Raw genomic sequence first — 23,142 nt, 5'->3', positions numbered from 1 at the left:
GCCTTATATCATGTGATCCATTCAAGACGTCAATTCGCCCACTTTTAAGTTTGAACACATCAACATCGTTGACATTATGATCAATGGAAGGTTATTATTAGGTTTAGAGCGAGTAAACTAAGTTAATCAACTGATACAACCAATCAACACCCAATGCTAATATGGTACTAGATCCACAAATGTTAGGGAAAACATACGGAAGACCGAACAAATAGTGCAAATACTGTAGCAACCATCCAACAAATCAGCAAGATTCAACAATTACCGAAACTTTTCTATCATATCATCAAATCAACGAGACTCGGTATCCAGTTGATCATTTTCGTTGCATAACCATGTTGTAGTGGGAGGAATTGGAGGCTTTGCGCCAGTCCCTGCATCTGATGAGCTTCCAGAGCGTTCAAAAGAGCGGGAGTAACAGAGCTATCGTCCGTGATATTGAGCGTCGAAGATGACGTATCGTCATAATTAATAAACCCCGGAGACTCGGGTTGGGAAATTCGGTATAAACTTGACACATAACGGAGGATTGCTGGATTGGAGGCAGAATGGAAAGCATTGATGACCTTGTCTTGCAGGTTGCCAAATCTAGGCGAATACATTAGTTCTAAAGTCGCGCTTTCCAACACGAACATGCGACTTACACCAGCGAAACAATTTCAGGGTAAGCAATCCCCAGATCTGCTAATATTGAGTACAAAATCTCGGTTTCTGCGTCGTCACCTTGAGCGGTAGATAGCATGGTGGCAGCAAACGTTGCGACAAAGAGGGCGGTATCTGAGTCTTTGATTCCAAGAAAAGTATGTGTCACTATTGGCACATGAACTTCTGATTCAATCTCCGGTAGACCCGCGTCTGCATGCCATGCGTCTCCAATGTTGCAGTCCCGTAGCAACTTTCGATAGCTACCCGCGGTCGTCGACGTGGGAAGGAGTGCCAAGAAATAACCCAGAATTGACGGCGACGGAGAACATTTGAAGCCGTTGGCAGCATCGGGATCTCTTTCCGCTCTGACAGTGATTCGGAGAAGTGTTGTAAGAGCGGCCTCAGCGTGCTCCCTGAAGTGGCGCAGGCGCATACCCTTGAAAATAATAGCAGCGAGGGTGAACGAAAAATTGGATTCAAAGGAGAACTTGAGTAGTCGATCGAGCTGACTCGTCACTTCCTCCAGAGGTGCGCGACCCTCCATCAACACTTTCTGTACAGAGTGATTCTTGAACATCTTTTGTTCTTCCATGGCTTCAAGCGACACCCGAAGTAAAACTGTCGCTTCAACATAGACGGCCGAGTAGCTGGATTGAAGTAGGCAGACCGCCAGCCAAAATATTGACAAAATATAACGAGAATTCTTCTGGAGGATGGGGATGATCCGGCAAACACAACGAAGCATGCTAACAACTGTGTTAGAATGGCTTTCATTGGCTTGCACCAGTGCCGCTCGGAATGCGACGAGGATCTGATACAGAAAATCGTCATCAACATCCTGGTTGGCCAAAGTTCCTAGAGTTACGAATGAACGCGTCTGGATTGCGGGAATGTTCTGGAACGCAGTAGATGTCACCAAGCTCATCCATCGAGCCCGCCATATATTCAAGAGACCTGAGGTGGTCAGTTAGATAAGCAAAGGGTGAAGCCAATTATAAGCACCTTTCGACCCTGAAGCTATGTCCATTGTCTTCGCCAAAAACATAGCCAACGTTTCAAGATTATCAAGGTAGTGTTTGTCGTTCGGCGGATTCCATATGCTGTGTTTAGCTGTAGGGACAGGTCTTGAGAGTCCAAACAATCGAAGCGTGTCAGGCGATGTATAATCCTTGATAACTTGGTGAAGTTCTGTGCCAGGCGTGTCTTCAGGCCGTGCAACATACAGCGACTGAAGTAGATTGAGAATTATGCCGTAAACACATTTTCGAACTTGAATTGGACCGTCAGCCGCAACCAGCATCGCTACGTGTAAAATTTCCGGAACGAATAGTTGGTTCTGCGTAAGCTGTCGAGATTGAGAGCCGACTGCGAGACAGAGCTTGATCAGCACTGAAATTTCGTTGTAATTCGCGTGCTCAGACACATTATTTGCGAGATGGGATGGAGGACGATTGAGAGCCTGGTAACCTAGATTAGTTATCATGGACCCTACCTCAGAGGATCGGACATACCTTCCGCAACTTGTGATAAACTCTCCCTCTAACGCTGATAGACGAGATTGTCGCCACTATATGGGATATAATGTCGCATCGGGGATTGTTAATCCCACCATCAGAAGCTGTGCGAATCAGCTCATCCAGCACTGCATCGATGATTGTATTGTCCGATTTGCTGATCTCCCCCCAAATACACTTTTGAATTATCGGGGTAATCTGATATAATCATTCAGTGATCAGAGAAGATTTAGAAGAAAAAAGAAGACTAACAGAAGGAAATGCGACCGATAACTCCGCCAACGTTCTGATGCAATCCCTAAGGCGAGCGCCAGATCTCTCATAGAGAGTATGCGTAGGATTAGCAAAGTGGGCAAGATTCTTAATCCAAGGGGTCATATACTGCAAACACGACGAGAATATGGCTATCTCCTTGCTCATAGTTTTCAAAGACGCAGACGCCTCGTGAATGAAATCCAGCGTCAATTGCGGAGCAAAGTCGGCCAACCTCTCGCTAAGCTGATTCACAAAGGCAACCGGGTCACAAGGGATAACGCCAGCTGTAGCGGCCGAGTCAACAGTAGACTCATTACGATGTCATAAGATGACGGACCTTGTGTAGCAACGATAGGACTCTTGTCATACTTGAGATAAGTACATACCGCTCCAAGAAGATGATACGCGGCACTCCGCATTGCTTCATCATCCGGATCAACACTCAAAAACCCAACATGAAGTAATGTAGCCGGGACGTTAGAGAATCGAGAGAACCGTTCCGACATATTCGTCTGCGTATCCTTTAGTCTGCCTTTCGTATAACGGATGGCCTAGATACAACGGGTTACTCATGTCTTGCAAAAAGCCAGATAAACCCACCTTGACGATAGGATCCCTCATTGAAGAGAAGAAGTACGTTGTACTACCTTGTCTTCGACGAACGATAAACTCATTCATATCATGGCCAGTGAAGATGTTGTAAATGTCTCCAATATCAGCTAGATGAATGATCTCCACATTTCGACAGGCAAGTGTTGGTGAGATGGCTTGCCGTTGGCACTTGTCACAATAGTTTTAGTGTCACCACGTAGAAAGGAATAGAAGATATACTCACAGACGTAATGCGGATATGCGAAGTTGCAACTCGGAGTATGACAGGAATACGCATGGCATTGGACTGCTTCCAAGTAACTTCCTGGAATTCTTCGTACTGTTCCTGCTCGAGCGCATCTGCCAAAATGATTAATAAGTTGACTACTGCGCATCGGATATTCATACTTGGTTCAGACAACGCCTCAAGGACAGTGTCAGGCAGTTCCTCCAACAATTCAGCGACAGACACGTATGTCTTCAGAGATGAACAAAAAGGCGTCCCTTTGCACAAAGTTAAAAAATAGTCCCCAATAACAAACAAAAGACCATACCAGCCATGAAATTATACAAGCGCCGGAGATACTTCTGAGTTAGAGAGTTCGGATTCAAGAAATGTGCAGTTATAAAGCGATCTCTGATATTCCTGGGCACAATCTCCGCGCAAAACCTGAGCCACTGTAGCGGCAACTCAGACGTCGGCGTAAACCCAGTGCAGTCGACAACAACATCAAAAGTGAGTGCGAGATATTTCGCGTCAGCCAACACCTATTTCTTGCCTTTTAAGTGGTCCGCAAGGAAGAAGCAATAAGAAACATCACCTTAAGAATATAGTACATAAGTAGTTCTATATCAATGGCTTCAACATCGAGTTTAGACAACCGTAGAACAAAAACAGTTACGTCCTAGGCAATATTCAGCTCCAAGCCTATAAGAATGATAACACTACTAACCCGATCATTGGCCGGCGTTTCCACAAAGAACTTCTCAACCGAAGCAGTACTTTGATCATTATAACGGTTCATGAGATCAATATACTCGCGCAATTCAGCCATATCATGAGCAGGATATTGTGGAACAGCCACAGGAGAACCAAGATCCACCAAAAGAGCGCACAAATCATCCCAAGCATGTTTCCCATCAAGAGCCGAAGCATCGCCTTCCGAGGTCGGTCTCGACATACTCAATAATTCTTTACCAATCTTATCAGCATGTCGATCCAAGAATCGGTGCAACACGATAGCATCAGTGTCATCATTGACCGTCCCTTGCCAATGATCTTCAAGTTCCAAAACAGAGACCGGCGTTTTCTATATTGTAATCATCAGCAACGTCGAGACAAGCGAGAGAGATGCCATACATGTATTTCACTCAAGAAACGAGTGACATTAGCAATCTGTCCCTCCAAAAACTTGTTCAACACCGTCATATAAGCCTCTTTCCCAAAGAAAATATTGTTGGCAAGGTTTTGCAAAATCTTTCCAACAACCATAAGACCTCGACGCATGGTAGCGCGGTACTCCGTTGGCAACTCAATATCAACGTTCTCAGGCGCGACAACAGCAGGTGTGATGAAACTGCATATATACCATCAATCAAACGTCACTTCTAATGCAAAAACAGATAAACACACCGCAAGAATATAAAGGCCCCCATCACAGCAAACTTGGCAGTCGGCCAAATCTCCTGTCTGGAAACCCATCAACCATTGCACAGCGCTCGGCAGACGGAGATATCACTCACACTCTATGCGAGATATAAGATGAGATCTCTCGAAGCATTCTAAACACGAAAAGTCAGTCAGTCACATAGACGAAGCCAATAAACATAACGTACGGAGGCATGTGAGGCAAAGAAGACGTCATCAAATTCAAAAACTTCGACGCCACATACTCAACCGTCCTCTGATTCTCATCCAAATCCTGATCCATCGCCTTATTAGGATCCATCTCATAACTATGCCCAGCCGGCAACTCCTGCATAAAAGCAATCAAGGGACCTATAAGACTTCTCAAATAATTGTACCCATGAATCTTCGCAAACGCAGAAAGGAACTTGTTTCCGACAGAATTCCGACGAAATAGAGACGATTCTTGGTCACATGATGCTATTTCAGCATCAACGAGAGCTTTGAGGAACGTCATGAGTGTTGTACGAGAGTCGACGGTGTTGAGTAAAACGGATATCATCATGTCGTCTTCCGTATAGGGGCAAATGCCAACAATCGTCGTAGCTAAAAACTGCGTAAATGACATGTCAGAGAAAAGGCATACATCCCAAGCAAAAAGGTTAATTCACCCTCGAACCCCTAACCAACTAAAACAAAATCGAGCATCAGTGTCCACACTCATTATATAAAGAGTATCACGTACCTCGGTCAAACGAACATTACGACTTTGAACTATAGATCGATCTTCAGCATGAAACGTCGTCCCCTGCCCAATAACGCGCGCAAAAACATGAGCAAAAATAGCCCTCTTTCGCTTGTCTTGATCATAAGCCAGAGGAAGACACTGCTTGAACCCAATCTCGCTATTCGCACTGACGAGATTGGCCAGACCGGTGATCACCAATTCCCGTACCTCAACCTCCCGTTGTAATCCTTGTGACTTGTGGCTCGCTGTAGTACCCTCATATCCAATCGGACCTCCCGCCCATCCACCTTCCACGCTTACGCTATCCGATTCTTCATGAGAGTCCATAACCTTTTTCAACACAATCAACATTAGCCAATAAAAACCGAAATCAATCCACACACATTAGGAGTCGAATGATACAGCTGCAAAAACTGCAGTAACGTATTCGAATACTTGTTAAACTCCCTCGATATGACATGTATAGTGTCATCGCCTGTATTCAACGTATCCGCGAACTTCAAATGGAATCGATCAAGAAGATTCACAAAAGTCCTCAAGCACGCCACATTGAATTCATCCAACTGCCTATCCTGTCTCGTCTCCTAATGATCAGAACCATCAATAAAAACCTTCAAAACCACAATAGCCAAAAAAAATTACAGACCTGTATGTTGCCCTCAATCCAATCCATCAACAACTCGATAATATTCGCCCTCGCAGGACTCTCCTTCCTCAAAATAAAAGTATCTATCCGAGTGCAAATCGTGTCGCAGAGACTGCAAAACCTCAACCTCAAGCGGAAAGTTTGAGGGCCAGTACAATGAGAGATCATGCTCGTCAGCGAAACAAGTATCGAGCCAATGTCAAACGTCATCTTCTCCTCAATGGGCCGCTCGTTGTCCAGGATAAGTTTGAGAATAGCAATGAACTTGACAAAATTCAACAAGGTGCAGCGACACATTTAAAAAAAGAAAACTGACCTGATCCAAGAACAATAAATAATCTTCCGATAAACTATACCCATCATACTCGTGCGCACGGGTCATCCTATGATATATGAGCGACCATAACTCGAAAACAAAAAACTATCACTCACTCGTCCAGATACTTCAAAACTCTAGGATTCAACTTCGGATGAAGCTCAGCCCCAAGCGCCTCCCTCGCAATATCTCTCGTCGCCACATCCGGCACCGTCAAAATCTTGATCAAATCCGACAGAAACGGGTTCAAATACGAATAAATATCGTCCATCGTCAATAACTCGTCCGGTAGATACTTATAAGGTATCATCGAGACCAGTTTATTCCTCGCCTCTCTACTGTTCTCCAAACAAACGCCACCAAAAGCGGCCATGAACAGGGTCAAATTGTGCCATTGGAATTTCGAGTCCTTCATCAATTGTCAGAAAATAGGAACCAAATCTATTTCCGTGAAAAACTCACCTGGCTCTTCCAATTCGGAGCCATAGGTGCTGTATACCGTCGACCAGAATCCCTCACCATCTCCAACACAGGTTCAGTCAACAACCTCCACCGTTTATGACACTCATTCCAAACCACAATATCAATCGCATGACAAGGCGCCAACAACCTCAAGTATTTACGAACGCGCTTCTGATGTCCCACACGACCTTTTCAAAAAAACTTGATCAGCCACTCTCTCTCAATTTCAATTGTAATGGAGGGGAATACACACCGACAACAGTAACTTTAGGATCTCCCAATTGTTCGTATACACGAGCTCGTTTAGCATAATCCTCCGGCGGGATGAAATCGATTTGCGGAGCATCCGGTTGACGTTGAAGAGCGGCAATATTTCTCAGACCTTTAGCCGCCACCTGAGAAATAGCGCTATTTGACGAAGTCAAAGTAACGGTAAATGCTATCTCGGCCATAACGAACGCAGGAACGCGGTCAGGATCCATTTGTATCTCTTTCACATGGTGGCCCTAAGACAGAAAACGTTTGAGAAGACAAGAGGAGAAGAAACTTGAACATACATACATCAATTCTGACAAGATATAGGTCAAGCAACTGAATGGCCAAACAGACCCACAAACGTTGCAACTCGATATCTTGACGTGCCCGTAACAAATGAACCGAAACGCTGACCAAAGTAGCAGGTCTAAGAAGCTTCAATGAGTCCGACTGTCCCTATCAAATTTGTGAGGGGAGAAAACCACGCACAGGGACGATTTAATGAGTTTCGACATCAACTGGAATTGCGGATCAGAAGGCGGAGTCCGGAAAGTGTTCAAAGCCAACCGACGAAGACAAGTCGTAGTCGAAACTTTAACCGAGTTATCCACACTCGCTTCCCAAACCTTGACCACAACAGAAACCCATTCCTCCAAATCCGCAGACAAAGCTCCCGTGGTATGAAACTTCGGATCAGTTCTCCATAACGATAAAATAGCCAACATAAGTAACTCGCGATCTGTCAGCGCTTCGGAAACAGCGCGTTTGGCTTTGGGACGATTTTCCGGTCGTTTCATTGCACCCCAGGAATCCAGCTCGGGTCTTCTATGACCAAGGGTTTTGAAGACTTCGCGACAACGCCTTCCGATAACTTCATGCAGAGGTTCCAGCGAACCTTGCCAAGAGAAATTATGTGCCTGATACATATAAATAAGTATTCAGGAATCATGACGAAACAGACTGTCCTCATTCACCTCCTGTGCAAGAGTCAAACAGGCCCTCACAGCGCAAATTTTGACCGCATCTGACCGCGTGGGCTCCATCCAATCTTTGATCAACGGAACAGACTCTTCTGGGGGCAGGAACCGGTATATAGTGACCAGCACGTTCGCATATAATACAACGTCAATCTCTTCTGCGTCCCATATACTTTGTCGACCGGGCAGTTTTTGAGAGGTTTGGTTGAGCGCACTCTGCCAACGATTGTGAGACCAGGAAACGAAAAAACGACGCGCATCCTTTGGTAGTGGCATGCATACATACCTTGATTTCATGAGCAATATCACTTGCCAACAGACGTAGCGGAACACCACCCTCCTCGACGGCCGAAATGGTAACACCACGACAAAGATCAACAGCGGATGCCAACGCGACCTCTGAATTTTTCCAAGCACCAGGGCTACCCATCTGCTTCAACAATTCATTCAAGTATTTCAAGTCCTATGTATGACACGTATGAGCGCATATATCTTCCAAATCTGGAGCAAAAGAAAATACCTTTCTCGAAGGTTTGAAGCCCTTTCCACTGTACTGAATATGATCGGCGGCAAGTCTCTCAGAAATCATAGTACACAAGGCAGTGAGTGTAGGCCAAACGGTCCTCTCATCACCGACCCTCATTTTCGAGTAGAGTAGGTCGAAAACGCGTTCAGGCGCCCCTTCTGTTTTGCCCCTGGTTCGGATGACTTCTCTAAATTCCTTTGGGTGATATTCGATCCAATTCCAGATCGCAGACCGAAGAGGAATTGCAATAGCTACTTGAGATTCTCGGCACATATTCACGAGCAGGGATGACAGTTCTGTGTAGGAAGGAAAAGGGAGTCAGTTTCAAGATAAATGCCTCAGATTGGCGGAACTCGCCGTTAAGAATTTGAATCAAGCGAGGCCTATCGAAAACGATATACGCCAACAATTGCAAATCCGTCAAGTCCTCATTTTCCTCGGGCTTGTTAGCCAAGGCTCGGATCTTTGACCGAAGCCGCTCAAAGACGGTGCTCCAATTTGACATGGATATACTGAAAATGATACGCCCAGAGTATTCTGTTATTAACGCGGTGACAGCAGTCCTGGATTTAACGAGGGACATGTGGGTCTTTTCATACTTCATTTGGGCAGATGGAATGCGTCTAGTGGAGTTAATACTCATTTGACCAGAAAGAACCGACCCTGACGAGGTTTGTGGCCTGCCTTGCGTTTGATGCCCATTTGTCGATTCGGTAGTTACGTTATCATTCGGGATGTCAGGTTGGCCAAAGGGTTCTGTCTCGAATTCACGAAAGGTGATATCGGAGGTTTTGGAAGGGAGGATGAGGGGAGGTTCGGTGGGGACAGTCTGTCGAAGGAAGCTGAGAATAATGCTGAGAATATAGCGCGAGCACCTTTCTTCGAGTGGTGGGATATCGATGGTATCTGAATATTCCGACAATGCTCGCCGTTTATTGGGTTGAAATGAACCGATGGTAGTGGGGGAGGGGGTCAAATGCGACGACGCGACCGTGGAATGGTCCTGGGAATGAATAGCTCCCGCGAGACGCGAGGCGAGGTTGACCGATAAGACTTTAAGCACAAAGAGTTGGGATTGAAGCGTCTCGAGTGAAAATGCACCGTTTTCGTCTGATTGCTGCATATACGCTTGTTAATATATGCCAAAGGACGCGAGAGACGCGAATACCTTGGATAGGGTATCGAGAATGTTACCCAAGGTCCATGCTATTACAGCGAGTGCATCGCAGGGGAGATCGGTCAAAGCATCAATGGCCTCTTGTACGATTTCGTCTGCTTCCACGGTGTCCAAGGTGTGGCCAGAGTTGCATGGGAGCTGGAAAAAAGCAAAGATAAATGCAAGGAGAGGAACAAAAGGAGAGGCGACGCACTTTTGCTCTCAGTCTGTTGGCCAAAGCCGACACGACTTTTTGATAGCGGTTGCCGTTCAACTCCATGGTAGACGGGTGTTGGTAGAGGGCGTGGGCAGCGATGGTCGAGGTGGACTCGCCGGGCTTGAGGGTGCGAGTGTGGGAGGTGAGGCTGGCAGAAGAGCCCTGGGAGCCGACTGCCGCGGAACGGCGAGGCATAGTGCTTGTGCTGCCCCTGCCAGAGCCTGGTCCAGAGAGTTTTTCGATAATGGACACGTAATCCACGTAGGAAAGGAGCGCAGATGAGCGACTTTCTGCTGATCACGGAGCTGCATGCTAAAATGCATGACTAAGCACCCACTTCTCAGCCCTAGGGGCTTGGCCTCCGCCGCATCCTCCACCCGCGGATTGTGCCGCAGCCTCATTTCGTGTAGAGATCCACGAATCTTGTGGGTCCTCGAGGCTGAATGTGTCCTATAACATAATTAGATGTTCATCCACGATTCTGACAGTGATAAGGATAAGACAGCCACTCACTTGAATATTCAAATACAAAAACGGAACTCAGGTGACATGTGGGAAGCCCCATTGGTCCGTCAGACGGCCCCGATACGCTTGCTGCCCGAAAGGTGCTTCTCGCCCAGCAGCATCTGTGGTCAGATAGCGCTCGAGTCCCTTAGCGGTGCACAGCCACTGGACCCACAGCAGTACACAAAGTGAAGAAGCCCGTGGACACGCGAAGTGACAGCAGCGTGTCAGGTTCGCGCCATCACCTCTAATTGCCCTATATGCCATCACTCTATTGTTCCCCTAATGCGTACAGAGAAGATCCTAGCGCCTTCTCCGCGTTCCACTTGCCGAGGCGCGGGACAAACGTTGCACTGATCTAGGCTGCTGACCTGGCTTGAAGTTAGACGACTGCTGAGGGCTAGAAAATAACTTTGAGTACGCGGCGGCATCGCATCCTGACTGGATAACCACGCCCGAGTCAGGGGGAGACCGCGGGAATTCCATAAACGATTTTCCAAGGCCCCGCAACAACTTGAAACCGGTGCACCTCGCAACGCACCACGTCGACCAGCCCATCCACCCTAGCTTGTCTTCAGGCTCGCCTCTCGCTCTTTCCGCCGCTTCGAGGGCCACTCCCTCTTGCTATCGCTGTTCTTTGCAGATCACCATCCGCTTCTTTGCTTTTTTTGCTCCTTTTTTTTTCTTTCCTCGTGTCTTTCGCTTTTCCATTTCCGCTATCGACATATATCCATCTATTTTCTCTATTACAGTTCTACCTCAGAAAAAGTATTATCCCTCACTCCCCCATCCCTTGATCATGTCCCGCACCGACGCAAACGAGATTGACCTCGCCGGAGGCTTCCACCAGGCTGGTATGTATCGCGGCTCTGGCGACAGAGAGGCGGAGATTGCAGCGCTGATCTCACTCAACCATGATCGTGGAGGATCGCAGGGCCCGAGTCGGTATTCCGGGCTGAGCCCAGGACTGGGTGGCCAGATGCGCGGACTGGTGCCGTCGGAACGGGAGTATGGGAGTGGGTCCAACTCTGACCTTTTGGGACCAAACAGAAACAACTCATTCCACGTCCCCTCCCCGTCCATCTCTGCCTTTTCTCCCCATCCCCATCTCTTCCAACACCCGCCGTCCCCCCTCTCGCGCTCCCCCACCTCCACCGAGCAGGGCACTCTCTACCAGTCCCCCCCGCTCGCCGACAGAGACACCCACCCCCGTCGCTCTCTTTCCGCCACCCTGCCGCCAACCAACCCCTACCTGTCCCGCTCAACCCTGCTCTGGGGCAACTTTGAGCCCTGGATGGACGAGGAATACGCTAAGCAAGTCTGCAAGCTGCTCAACTGGGAGCCCATCCAGATCAAGGTACCCCAGCCCCCGCCCGATCCTGCTACCGGCCAGCAAGCCAACAACCCCGGCTACTGTTTCCTCACCTTCTCTACCCCTGCCCAAGCCTCCACCGTCCTCGCCCAGGTCAACAATTCGGGCAAAGGCGGCACCATGACTATGCCTAACTCAAGCAAGCCCTTTGTTCTTAGCTGGGCTCCCGCCGTCACGCCGTCTATAAGCACCCCTGTTCCACCAGCCATGACCGCATACAGCAATAATTCTCAGCAGTATCAGAAGGAGTATAGCATTTTCGTCGGCGATCTTGCTCCAGAGACCTCCAATTCTGATCTTGTTGCTGTCTTTCGCAACCCCGTCCTTGGGTTGCGTAATGACAGGGAGCCCAAGTTTATTCGACCATTCTTGAGCTGCAAAAGTGCCAAGATCATGCTGGATCCACTGACTGGCGTTTCCCGTGGCTATGGCTTTGTGCGGTATGTGCTTTTTTTGATGTTGTCCTCTGACATGCTATTAATCAGGCCGTATCAGATTCTCCGATGAAGCTGATCAGCAGAGGGCACTGATTGAAATGCATGGGCTTTATTGTTTGTCTCGGCCGAGTAAGCTTGCCAATAATCGTAAATGTACCGCATATATCTGACTCTATGGCAGTGCGCATTTCTCCTGCCACGGCCAAGTTCAAACCAGCTTCGGGCGTTTCTCTGGACTACTCCCAGGCACCACCATTCAGTGCGCCCCTTCCAAATGTTGATAATCAGCCTGTGACGGTCGCCGTCCCGCTTCCCGCCGCACCCCAAGCCAAAAGTGTATCTGCACCTATCGCCGCCACAGGTTCGAATAACTCGCTTGGGAGTAATTCAGTCCAGGGATCATCCTCGAATAGCTCTCTCGGTGGATCAAGTTCTGGTGCTTCCCTGAGTTCCAATGCGGCATCCGGAGTAAGTTGGTACTCATCAATCAAAATTTTACCTTATCTAATGTGCGCAGGGCTTGTCTGGTAATGATGTCAAGGTCGGCAATGGGTTGGGTGTTTCAGGATTGCTCAGCGAGGCTCAGCTTCGACAGGTGTTTGGCCAGACAGACGGATATTTGATGACCGAAGAATCCTTAAAACATCATGCGCATGCAAGAGCTATACTCGGCAATCTCATGGGACCTAATGGCGAACAGCTTACCTCAAATGACCCCTATAATACCACCGTATTCGTGGGCGGCCTATCCCCACTGATATCCGAAGAGACTCTCAGGACATTTTTCGCCCCTTTTGGCGATATTCACTATGTAAGCTCCTCAACTCTGTTAATTACCGAGATCTAATAACCCGTCTAAAGGTCAAAGTTCCTGTTGGGAAACACTGTGGTTTCGTCCAGTTTGTGCGGAAAGCGGATGCAGAACGTGCTATCGAAAAAATGCAAGGGTTTCCAATTGGAGGCAGCCGCATCCGGTTAAGTTGGGGTCGTAGCCAATGTAAGTGCATTGAAGGTTGCGCATATAATGGGGCGTCGTTGACCAATTTCTTTAGATAAAGCTGCTCAAGCTGCCGCCCAAGCAGCTCAGGCAGCCGCACTGCAGGCTCAGTATAACACGCAAATGACACCAGAGCAAGCCTTGCAACTCATGTACCAGCTGAGCCAGCAGGGCTACATCACGGGGAGTGCAACAAACGACGGGAACTCAAACAATGCGAACTCCGCTAGTGATATGTTTGGAGCCAACATCCCGTCCTCCCTTCCACCCGATGTCAGACTAAATCTAGGTCGTGATACCCCTCAGAACATGGAAACTTTTGCATCGAACGCTTATCAACCGAGAGTGGACGTTCATCGCATGCTTTCCAACTTCTCCCCATTTTCGCCGGATCCCGACTCTTTCGTTGACGAGGCAAAGTCGCGCGATCCTTCTGTACTTGTTCAACACGAAACATTTTCTCATCCACCCAGGGCATTTGTACCCGGGTTCCGCCTACAGGACGTACAAAACGCGGACAGTGGCCGCACTAATAGGAAGCCTTCTCCACCTGGTCCTTCACCAAATGCTTCACGTTATGGCTCGTACTTTGATATGCAGGATAGAGCTATCAGCCGCCCTGAACCATCATCGCGCCTCTCTGGTCGTGTAGAGACTGACCACCACGACCTTGAAGATCTTAACGGCACCCTTGCCAGTCTCGACCTGGACCGCCCATGGAAATCGCCAGAAGCGCATGGCAGTATGTCGAATGCACGTCATCACATCATCAGGGCTACATCTCCCAATTAGGAGGTATACGATGATAAAAGGCCATCACATCCCGATGCTTTCTTGTTTTCTGGATCTCAAACTCGCTAAGATTCGCTAGGTGGATTTCGGCTTTCAGACACTCGTTTCTTTTTTTTTCGAAAATTTCCCTAATCACACACACAGTTTTCGTTTCTGGTCAGTCTCAATTCTTCAAACTATATTATGTCCTCCCTATCGGAGTATCTCTTCTCGTTGTTTTGATGATGGCTCGCGCTTCTCGTAATGTCTGTTCGTGCATGTTTGTTCCTTTCCAGTCACACATCTCCTCGTACAGTTACAATCTAGCTTTTCGTTTGTTTTGTATCCACTTTCGCTATGTACTGGCGTTGTCGCCTTCTATCCCTCCCTAACTGAATTGGTGTTGTTGGTTTTCTCCCCTTTTCTTCCCTCTTCTTTGTTATATACACAAAGGTTTTCGAATTGTTTCCTGTTCATATTTCTACCTCATTCTATCTTCGTTCGTCGACTTGGGGAAATTCTACCGGGTCGGGGACGTTTTTAATTTGCTCTCTCAGCTGTCGTTCTACAAGAGTAAAATAAGTACTTAGTTACATACTACATATAACATTATAGAAACGGATATTTTGATTTTTATTCCTCGTGATGATGAGGAATATTCTGGAATGATCTCATTTGTTGGTGGCTTTTCTTCTTAGAGCGGCGAGGGGGCCTGTTCGAGTCGTGTTTTTTTTTCCAGCTTCTGGGGTTATTCTTAGGAGGTATCAGCGGAACCCTGGGCTGGCACAGGTACATACGTAAGTTAATATAATTTGACTTTATTGATTCAACTACGTAAATGGTTTACGTGAACTGGTCTGATTGATCGACCTTTTGGATTAAGGAGGGTTTGGGTCATATGATTGTACACCTTGGTTCATTGCTCGGAGGGTTGGAGGTAATCTAGACTCGGGTAAATTTATTTGAATATTTCTATCTAACGGTGTTGTTAGAGAACTGGGAAGACATTGCATGAAGATCCTTTAAAGTTTCTGCGGATCCCCCGGCGTTGGCTAACCATTACCGTGGAAACAAGTGAAGTGAAGTGGTAGGAGTTGTTTGGCATAAGTCTGTTAAACAAATAAATGATCTTGATGGCGGTGCAACATTTTCTGTTACAACAAGGCACACACACAACCCAAACGAAACCAAAAAAAAACTGAACAACGCACTCTTGGTATGCAATAATGGGAGGCGAATCGACACTCATAAGCGGATTTACGCCGATTCCTATCACGTATTCTTCGATATCTGATTCTTCTGTGATCCATTATATTTATGCGCGAATTCATTCTGGTTCAAAAAAGAAAGAGAAGTATGGGAAGGAAGGGTTACCGGATGGGAGGACGTTGTTTTTGGTGAATGTACCGGTGGATGCTACGGAGAGGGAGGTTGGGAAGTTGTTTAAAAGTGCTGGGGTTGTGGAGAAGGTGGTTTTTGGGGTGGGGAGTGGGGAGGAAGTTGGGCGTGATGAGGATGAGGAGGATGAGGAGGGGGAGGAGGAGGAGGAGGGAGAGAACGCAGAAACGATGGAAGGGGATAGTGAAAAACCCAAAAAACGACGCAAGATATCGAAGGAAGAACCTCCGAAAGTCGTACCTCTACCTACCGTACCCTTACGAACATTACGAAAAACAGGAGGAACAGCACACGTCGTCTTCCTCGACTCTTCTTCCCTCGACCGTGCCGTTAACTCGTTATCCAAACCTCGATCATGGCCCACAACAACAGAAGAACAAGAAGAACCTATAGGTCTTTCTCATTACATCTCCTTATACGATTCTCTCCGGCCTCCTTTGGATGCTGTTCGCGAACATGCTGATACTAGTATCGAAGTTTTTGAGTACGAATTGGCAAAGGCGAAACAGAAGTCGCAATATAGGAAGGGTGAGGCTGTTGTGGATGAGGATGGATTTACGCTTGTGACGAGAGGTGGTGCTTATGGTCAGACGTTGGGTGGTGGTGTTGCGGTGGCTAGCAAAAAGTTTCAACAAACGGGAGAGACTAGGACTAGGAATAATAAGAAGAAGGAAAAGAGGGAGAAGGAGACCTTTTACGCTTTCCAGAAGGCAGAAAAACAACGAAAAGGCAAGCTTCTTATTTATATCCATGTCTTTATTTCCCTTTGACCATATGGATGCAGAGATCTTGGATCTAAAACGCAAATGGGAAGAAGACAAGGCGAAAGTGGAAAAGTTGAAAGCTTCAAGACGGTTCAATCCTTATTGAAGCAGGAAAGTAAAAGTATTCTAGTAAGCTTGGCTCTTGTGTTTTGGTATATACGCCTGACACAACATTTTTTGTTTAGTATCCTATTATACTACATCGTTGGTTCTTCATGTGGGAGTATATCCGTTACACTGTCAAAAACCTTGGGCCCTTCAACCTAGGAAGATTCGACCTGGCGAAATGCGGTGTAATTTGACACGCGAATGGCTTAAAACGGCTGTATGAACAAACAAGACAGTCTATGCGGACCTACTGAACAGATCCTGCTCTCCAACGTATCCCAGGATTAACTTCTTTGCGGCCTTCCCCAGTCTTTGACAAGAAAATTGGTGTTATTTAGAAAGACGACCACCTCTCTTAGGCATATCCATATTTGAAAGGTTGTTGGTCAACTTCTTCAAGCGCTGTTTTCAGCGAGACCGAAAAGCTTGTGGCGACTTCTATCAGATTCCAATTAATCGTCTTTTGTTCTTATCTTTGGCCTGGTGATTTATAATTGAAAGAGTGGTAAATCGCGCTTCAATGACTACCGCAGGGCTCGAACCTGCTGCATTTTGGTAATATCTAACAATTGAAGCCAAACGCGCCAGGTAGTCAGATATCTACTACGGCACATGACGTGATGTGATCGCCGCGCGCATCAGCCACATCGCGCAGTTGTCCCAGCTTGTCACTCATCCTTGATCTCTGTCTCTACCTTCGCAAACTACAATGGCTTTGAACTGTGTAATGCTTAGCCAACAACATGCCCCTATACCTCTACCCGGTCCATCCGCCGGAAGCGAAGAAACGGAAGTCGCCAGAGTTCCCTTGAGCGCCGCCGTGGAACTATTGCTTGAGATCCCTGTCGTCCCGCCGTCTGGAAACGGTACAGCCGGCGGCTCTGGTGGCGCGAAGAAACTCCAGTCTACAGGTTGGATCTGGCTCAGTGACCAACGAGTACGTATAAGTATCAAGACTACTTCAATTCTGGACCTGAGTATTGACGCATATCATACAGTTCGTTTTCATAAAAGATCCGGCAAAAAACTCTCAACTCAACACGCTATCCGTTCCCCTCCATTCTATTCTCCAGACCAAATATGAGCAGCCTATCTTCGGCGGAAACTATCTCGTGATCGATATCAAACCCACCAGTGGTGGCGGTTTGACGGAAGGAACCAAATTGGAGGTCCGTTTCAAGAACGAAGCCATCTTCCCTTTCATTGTTCTTCTGCAAAAGACCCGGGAGAAGGCAATATACATGAGAAGACAGATTGCTGATGAAGAGGTCTATGAGAATCTTCGTATGTGGTTCACCTCTTGTTGTGTAAGTAACGTGCTCACCGTCGCACTATCAGCTACATATACCACACCCGCCGAGTCAATGTCAACGGCATCGATGAGAGGCTGTCCTTCGGACAATCCTCCGGAGTATGAGAACTGATATGCATACCATTCATAAATCACCTGTATCTTGTATGTACACCAGACATTTTGCTGTACTTTACCTCACATATGTAAGTTAATGTAGTATTATTTACTTTGAAGGTGCTCGTGAGCCCATTTGATTATCATATTAAACACTTCCCGTCTGTGTCAAGGAGATGCAATGATAGATTGATTTGAAAGGCATTTGATTGTTGACTTGAACAACTGATCTCTTATAGACATGATTTCGACTAGCCAAGTACATAATTAGTTAAGGCAGTCCTCTTCCACTGTTGATGGCGTTCGCCACTTGACTAGTGTTCGGACGATTGAAAGCATACCTATCAGATGCTCGTCAGAAGAGGCTTTTCTTGGACAAACTTTATTATTACCTCTCATAACTATCCAGGTAGAGATCATCAGTACTGCAAGTGGCGACGACCGCCAGGTGTGTGAACAGACGATCCAACCAAGCGTTGAACTTATCTCCTTGAGGAAGCTCAAATCCTCTATAATGCTTCAATACCAGTCGCGCCCTGTAAAGCCCTATCATAACATGTGAACGTCCCGAAAAGCTGAGCGATGCCAAATGATAATAACATACAAGGAGCAACCATCACATCTGTCCAACCCACATCTCCACCTTCAATCCATAGACCAAGGCCTTTACTCAAAGCCTGACGTTCCCCATCACCAGAAATCCCACCCCCACCGATTATTTCTCTTTCGGCTCTCTCCAGAAGACCGACGAGAGTTTCGATGACCTGATGAAGTTCTTTACCTGCGGTAATTTGGACTTCTGTATCTTGGGCTTGAAGGAACCTATAAAATGCTGGAACCAGGTTGCGATTAACATGATCGCTTTGAAGCTTGACTAAAGCCCTGGCATCTAAAGTTGACCGAAACATCAACTTTGGTTGTATGGAACAGCATTCACGTACAAGGATTGGTGGTGGGTGGAAGAAGTGATCTTCGAGTAGTACCAGACGCCAAGCTATTACCCAAAACAATTAACGACGACTTGATAATCGTATTTTCTCGAAATATGGAACGCACTCTTCGAGATACTCCAATATAACTGTACTTTCATTCAACGCCCTAGGCGGATTGTAATTGTTGAACCTCAGCCCCGGAACAAGGCCCTTTGGGGAAACTTCTAAAAGTTCCTGGGGCTTTTTATATGGATCAACTTCATCTGCACCGCGTAAGTGCGTGCCCGGATGAATATCAGACATGAATAGAGTTTTGAGATCAGAAGTTAATCAGACTTACAGTACTAACAAATGTGCATCAACTTGGTGAACAATTGGTTGTTGCACAATCAGATAGACAACATGCCTTGTACGGCACTCCCAAGTATTCGAAAGCGATCCATACACGTTGCACGAATGGACAAAAGCAACTCCCGAACAACGTAATGTCTTCATCTTTGTCTTGGCGAGCAACGGTGCTGAGGGCTGCACCAGTGCATTTCGTGTGGTAAGCTCTGCCTTTGTCTTGTTTTGTATTCTCAGGCATGATGCACGAAACAATGAAGGTGGGCAATATGAAGTGCCAGATGGGAAATTTGATGACATCATATCCATGAAAGAGACGTCCTCCTCGTGATCACTCTCATCCTGATAAAATTCCCAGGGAGACTAGTAAGTAACAAGAACTTAGAAAATGCATGATGGTGGGATTACCCCTACCGTTAATCAAATGAGGCAAAAGGACACGATTCCGAAGCTTCCGATCGTTCAAATCTACGCCCTTACCATCCAATATGAGTTCATTTTTTCACGTTCATCAAATGTTCATGAACCTGCCCAACACTGGGTCCCATCGAAGATCGCAGTTGAGAAACCTGTCGGGTTGTCACTGTGTGGGTTGTCCCGTTTGCGAAATTTTGAGTAGAGCTGGGGTGGGCTGTACTTTAAAAACGGGATCGATTATTCGGAGGATAATCCGACCGTGACATGGCACAATCAAAAGTAAGGGCAGATGGAATACCATCAGGGTCGTACCGAACAGGAAGATTTTTATTGATCATATAAGTTTTGAAGACGTGGCACGGGCGAGAGATACTCTGGTTCCGGACGCACTCGTGTAAGAGCGGATGAGTCACAAAAAGTACAAAAGGTGATCATAGCTAGTTATCATGGTCGAAGACATTATGAGAGACAAGTTGTCCTTGCATGATGCCATCGAATCGTTGACCCACTCTTCGACTTTCTCCGCATAAGTTATATCTGCTTTCATGCAATCTATCAGAATCACAACCGTCAACGCAGCCGTTTCCCAGGATCGATATGATCAAACATCCGTGCGTCAAGACTCAGCATTACAATCACAACTTATCACCATCATGATTTGATCGGTGGGCAGCCCGGCGGTGAGTGAAACATGTGTCATATTGACTGATCATGATGATGCGGTTATCAGATTTTAATAACTCGCAATGGTAGTACGTTATAAGAGTGGACAAAGTTTTCGACTCTCCACTATCTTACTCCGAACTCTCGATGGACAACAGCACTAGTCCTTCCCTGAAAGGAGAGCTTCTCCTTGCCACGCAACTTGAACTTGTCTGCTCTACTGCCGTGGCTGGGACTTTCTACGGCATTGCATTCACTATCTACTGTCAATATGTTCATTCACTTGTTCCCCAGCTTCACAATAAAGACCAAAGAAGACAAGTGATGTTCATGCTTGGATACACTACCCTGATAATGTCTTGTGGACTGTACTATTGGCTAGCAAATGTTGTTGTTGGCCAAGACGCCTATATCAAGCATGGCAACTACCCTGGGGGTCCATACTTATACGAGCAGTCGATTTTTCATACAAAACCAGCGATAGCCGTTGGGATTGCTTGTCAGATTATGATCAACATGTTAACATCAGCAATTCAGGTAAGTTTTTTTATACGTCAACTCGGGGCAGGGGACTGATGTATGCTGTACATAACACATACAGCCCGCTGTACAAACCTCATACAGCCCACTGTACTTTTTGGGAACATTATGTAATATATCAGCACTCAACAGTAATATAAGGCTGTAGGATCCTACTGAGCATCCACTGAGCCATGACCCAGTTGAATCCTACTGACTATGGGATTACAAGAGTTAGTAGGATCCTACTGACTTTTGAGATTCTACCATGGTAAAATCTTACTGACTTGAAATCTTAAAGACAGTAAGATCCTACTAATTTTGTCAGTGAAATCCTGATATTAAAAATGTTATTTATATGTAATGAGAATGAAATTAGATAATGTAACAAATAGAATTCCACTGACCATATAATATTGTTGTCAGTACATATCTACTGATATAGCTATAATATTGTGAGTAGAATTCTACTGGTCATATCATAATATCGTGAGTAGAATTCTACTAATTCAGCTATAATATCGTCAGTAGAATTCTACTCATATAGCTATAATATCATCAGTAGAATTCTACTCATATGGCTACAATATCGTCAGTAGAATTCTACTCATATAGCTATAATATTGTGAGTAGAATTCTACTCATATGGCTACAATATCGTCAGTAGAATTCTACTGATCTAGCTATAATATTGTCAGTAGAATTCTACTGACCTAGCTATAATATCATCAGTAGAATTCTACTGATATGGCTATAATATCGTCAGTAGAATTCTACTCATATGGTTATAATATTGTCAGTAGAATTCTACTCATATGGCTATAATATCGTCAGTAGAATTCTACTGAGCTAGCTATAATATTGTCAGTAGAATTCTACTGATCTAGCTATAATATTGTCAGTAGAATTCTACCGATCTAGCTATAATATGGTAAGTAGAATTCTACTCATACAGCTATAATATTGTCAGTAGAATTTTACTCATATGGCTATAATATAGTCAGTAGAATTCTACTGAGCTGGCTATAATATCGTCAGTAGAATTCTACTCATATAGCTATAATATCGTCAGTAGAATTCTACTGATCTAGCTATAATATCGTCAGTAGAATTTTACTCATATGGCTATAATATAGTCAGTAGAATTCTACTGACCTAGCTATAATATCGTCAGTAGAATTCTACTGATATGGCTATAATATTGTCAGTAGAATTCTACTCATATGGCTATAATATTGTCAGTAGAATTCTACTCATATGGCTACAATATCGTCAGTAGAATTCTACTAATTCAGCTATAATATTGTCAGTAGAATTCTACTCATATGGCTATAATATCGTGAGTAGAATTCTACTGATACAGCTATAATATTGTCAGTAGAATATTACTGACTCTGTGGTAGTAGAATAAACTTGGTAGAATAACAAGAAGCTTGAGTAAAGTAAGAAAAGTTTATCAAAAGTTTATAAAAATGCAAAACAATAATATTTATGAGATACTTCTATCAAATCCTCTAAGATTATCCTCTTCTAGCTTGTAAATTATCCATTTTTGCTTGTAACTCTTGTAAAAGAAGACTTTGAGCTTCTAATTGAATTTGTTGAGCTTTTATCCTCTCTTCAGCTATTTTTGTTGCTTCTTTAGCCTCTTCAGCTTGTTTTTCCAGAATTTCCTTTTCTTTAAGAGCTGTCAAAGCATCTTGCCTCCTAGAAAGGAACAATCTGTTCATGAGTGATTGATAACCTTGTATAATTTCCAGTGTATCCTGCTTGGCTTCTCTTCTAAGCCTGGGAGACGTATAATGAACTGCTGCTGATGAGCCACCTGCTTGCTGGCTGACTAGCATCATATAAACATCACATTGAGCAGCCAATCTTTCACACTATCAAACTTGTTACTCAAACTATATATAAAACTGTATATCAAACTTACTCTTGCAATAATATCTGGTAATTCTCTTCTATATCTAGATGTTGACTTTGTTTGCATATCTATTTTCTCAGGAAGTTTGCGAGTTCTAGCCACATCTTTTTGTTTAAAAAATATAAGTATAAACATCCAAATATATAAAACAAAACTAACCATAAACTGCACTCCCTTTTCTAACTCCTTCAACAAGCCCATATATAGGATTTTTTACAGAAGCAACAAGTTTTTTGTCCTTTGATCCTGAAACATCCGGAAGCTCTCCAGAAGAGTTAACTTCATTATCAGAATCTAAATGATCTTGTTGAAGAAGTTCAGGATCAATCTATATATATCAGATAAATGCTGTTTGAGTAATGATAATAAAACTTACTGCAAAATTAGATAAAGAAGGTGATATATTCAATAAATTATCTTCTGAATGAATCTGAAATGTATATAAATAAATAGAAATATTGTATCAAGAAATTTACTCACTACTCCTTGGTTTACTTGAATATCAGAATTCAATTGTGATTCTGAATCCATAAAATTGTTTGGAAAAGAAAACAAAGAACCAGAAAAAACATCTGGATTGTTTGTAGATACAGGAGAAGAAATTGAAGTTGAGTTGACAAAAGAAGAAGGAGGAGTTATAGAAGAGGA

General features: G+C 45.1%; 7 protein-coding genes across 7 annotated transcripts; 4 read left to right on the top strand and 3 right to left on the bottom strand.

The window, feature by feature from the left end:
• Window positions 1-261: 261 nt before the first annotated feature.
• AGABI2DRAFT_122753 (hypothetical protein) lies at window positions 262-10,130 on the bottom strand (the record flags this gene model as incomplete). Its single annotated transcript, XM_006456808.1, has 33 exons — window positions 262-275; window positions 335-588; window positions 645-1,599; window positions 1,648-2,104; window positions 2,157-2,357; window positions 2,412-2,698; window positions 2,752-2,965; window positions 3,015-3,194; window positions 3,250-3,365; window positions 3,414-3,509; window positions 3,560-3,773; window positions 3,827-3,910; window positions 3,959-4,315; window positions 4,366-4,582; window positions 4,639-4,695; window positions 4,749-4,787; window positions 4,899-5,245; window positions 5,304-5,321; window positions 5,378-5,710; window positions 5,764-5,964; window positions 6,027-6,290; window positions 6,343-6,409; window positions 6,459-6,751; window positions 6,805-6,992; window positions 7,058-7,310; window positions 7,366-7,486; window positions 7,549-7,976; window positions 8,034-8,252; window positions 8,323-8,499; window positions 8,557-8,813; window positions 8,842-9,679; window positions 9,731-9,877; window positions 9,933-10,130. The coding sequence occupies 33 exons, from the start codon at window positions 10,128-10,130 to the stop codon at window positions 262-264; spliced, it is 8,091 nt and encodes a 2,696-aa protein (XP_006456871.1).
• Window positions 10,131-11,703: 1,573 nt separating this feature from the next.
• AGABI2DRAFT_229063 (hypothetical protein) lies at window positions 11,704-13,489 on the top strand (the record flags this gene model as incomplete). The annotated part of the gene is made up of 7 exons (XM_006456807.1): window positions 11,704-12,006; window positions 12,046-12,251; window positions 12,307-12,377; window positions 12,430-12,473; window positions 12,790-13,059; window positions 13,110-13,245; window positions 13,301-13,489. Coding segments are annotated over exons 1-7 (1,188 nt in total), but the record flags the coding sequence as incomplete, so codon positions are not given.
• Window positions 13,490-15,242: 1,753 nt separating this feature from the next.
• On the top strand, window positions 15,243-16,284 carry AGABI2DRAFT_188666 (hypothetical protein; the record flags this gene model as incomplete). Its single annotated transcript, XM_006456806.1, has 2 exons — window positions 15,243-16,143; window positions 16,199-16,284. 2 exons carry the CDS (start codon window positions 15,243-15,245, stop codon window positions 16,282-16,284), a joined length of 987 nt encoding a protein of 328 aa, XP_006456869.1.
• Window positions 16,285-16,941: 657 nt separating this feature from the next.
• Window positions 16,942-17,862, top strand: AGABI2DRAFT_195836 (hypothetical protein). The gene is made up of 3 exons (XM_006456805.1): window positions 16,942-17,223; window positions 17,285-17,570; window positions 17,625-17,862. Exons 1-3 carry the CDS (start codon window positions 16,996-16,998, stop codon window positions 17,708-17,710), a joined length of 600 nt encoding a protein of 199 aa, XP_006456868.1. The 5' UTR covers window positions 16,942-16,995; the 3' UTR covers window positions 17,711-17,862.
• Window positions 17,863-17,885: 23 nt separating this feature from the next.
• AGABI2DRAFT_212044 (hypothetical protein) lies at window positions 17,886-19,212 on the bottom strand (the record flags this gene model as incomplete). Its single annotated transcript, XM_006456804.1, has 6 exons — window positions 17,886-18,035; window positions 18,087-18,240; window positions 18,299-18,583; window positions 18,636-18,688; window positions 18,751-18,889; window positions 19,029-19,212. The coding sequence occupies 6 exons, from the start codon at window positions 19,210-19,212 to the stop codon at window positions 17,966-17,968; spliced, it is 885 nt and encodes a 294-aa protein (XP_006456867.1). The 3' UTR covers window positions 17,886-17,965.
• A 986-nt stretch (window positions 19,213-20,198) lies between these two features.
• AGABI2DRAFT_154333 (hypothetical protein) lies at window positions 20,199-20,761 on the top strand (the record flags this gene model as incomplete). The annotated part of the gene is made up of 2 exons (XM_006456803.1): window positions 20,199-20,506; window positions 20,740-20,761. 2 exons carry the CDS (start codon window positions 20,199-20,201, stop codon window positions 20,759-20,761), a joined length of 330 nt encoding a protein of 109 aa, XP_006456866.1.
• Window positions 20,762-22,090: 1,329 nt separating this feature from the next.
• AGABI2DRAFT_122748 (hypothetical protein) lies at window positions 22,091-23,025 on the bottom strand (the record flags this gene model as incomplete). The annotated part of the gene is made up of 5 exons (XM_006456802.1): window positions 22,091-22,453; window positions 22,504-22,598; window positions 22,654-22,822; window positions 22,871-22,924; window positions 22,975-23,025. 5 exons carry the CDS (start codon window positions 23,023-23,025, stop codon window positions 22,091-22,093), a joined length of 732 nt encoding a protein of 243 aa, XP_006456865.1.
• Window positions 23,026-23,142: the final 117 nt, after the last annotated feature.

This window comes from Agaricus bisporus, assembly GCF_000300575.1.
Source record: "Agaricus bisporus var. bisporus H97 unplaced genomic scaffold AGABI2scaffold_14, whole genome shotgun sequence".
In the NCBI taxonomy this organism is placed as follows: domain Eukaryota; kingdom Fungi; phylum Basidiomycota; class Agaricomycetes; order Agaricales; family Agaricaceae; genus Agaricus; species Agaricus bisporus.
This window is presented reverse-complemented; position numbering and strand designations above follow the sequence as displayed.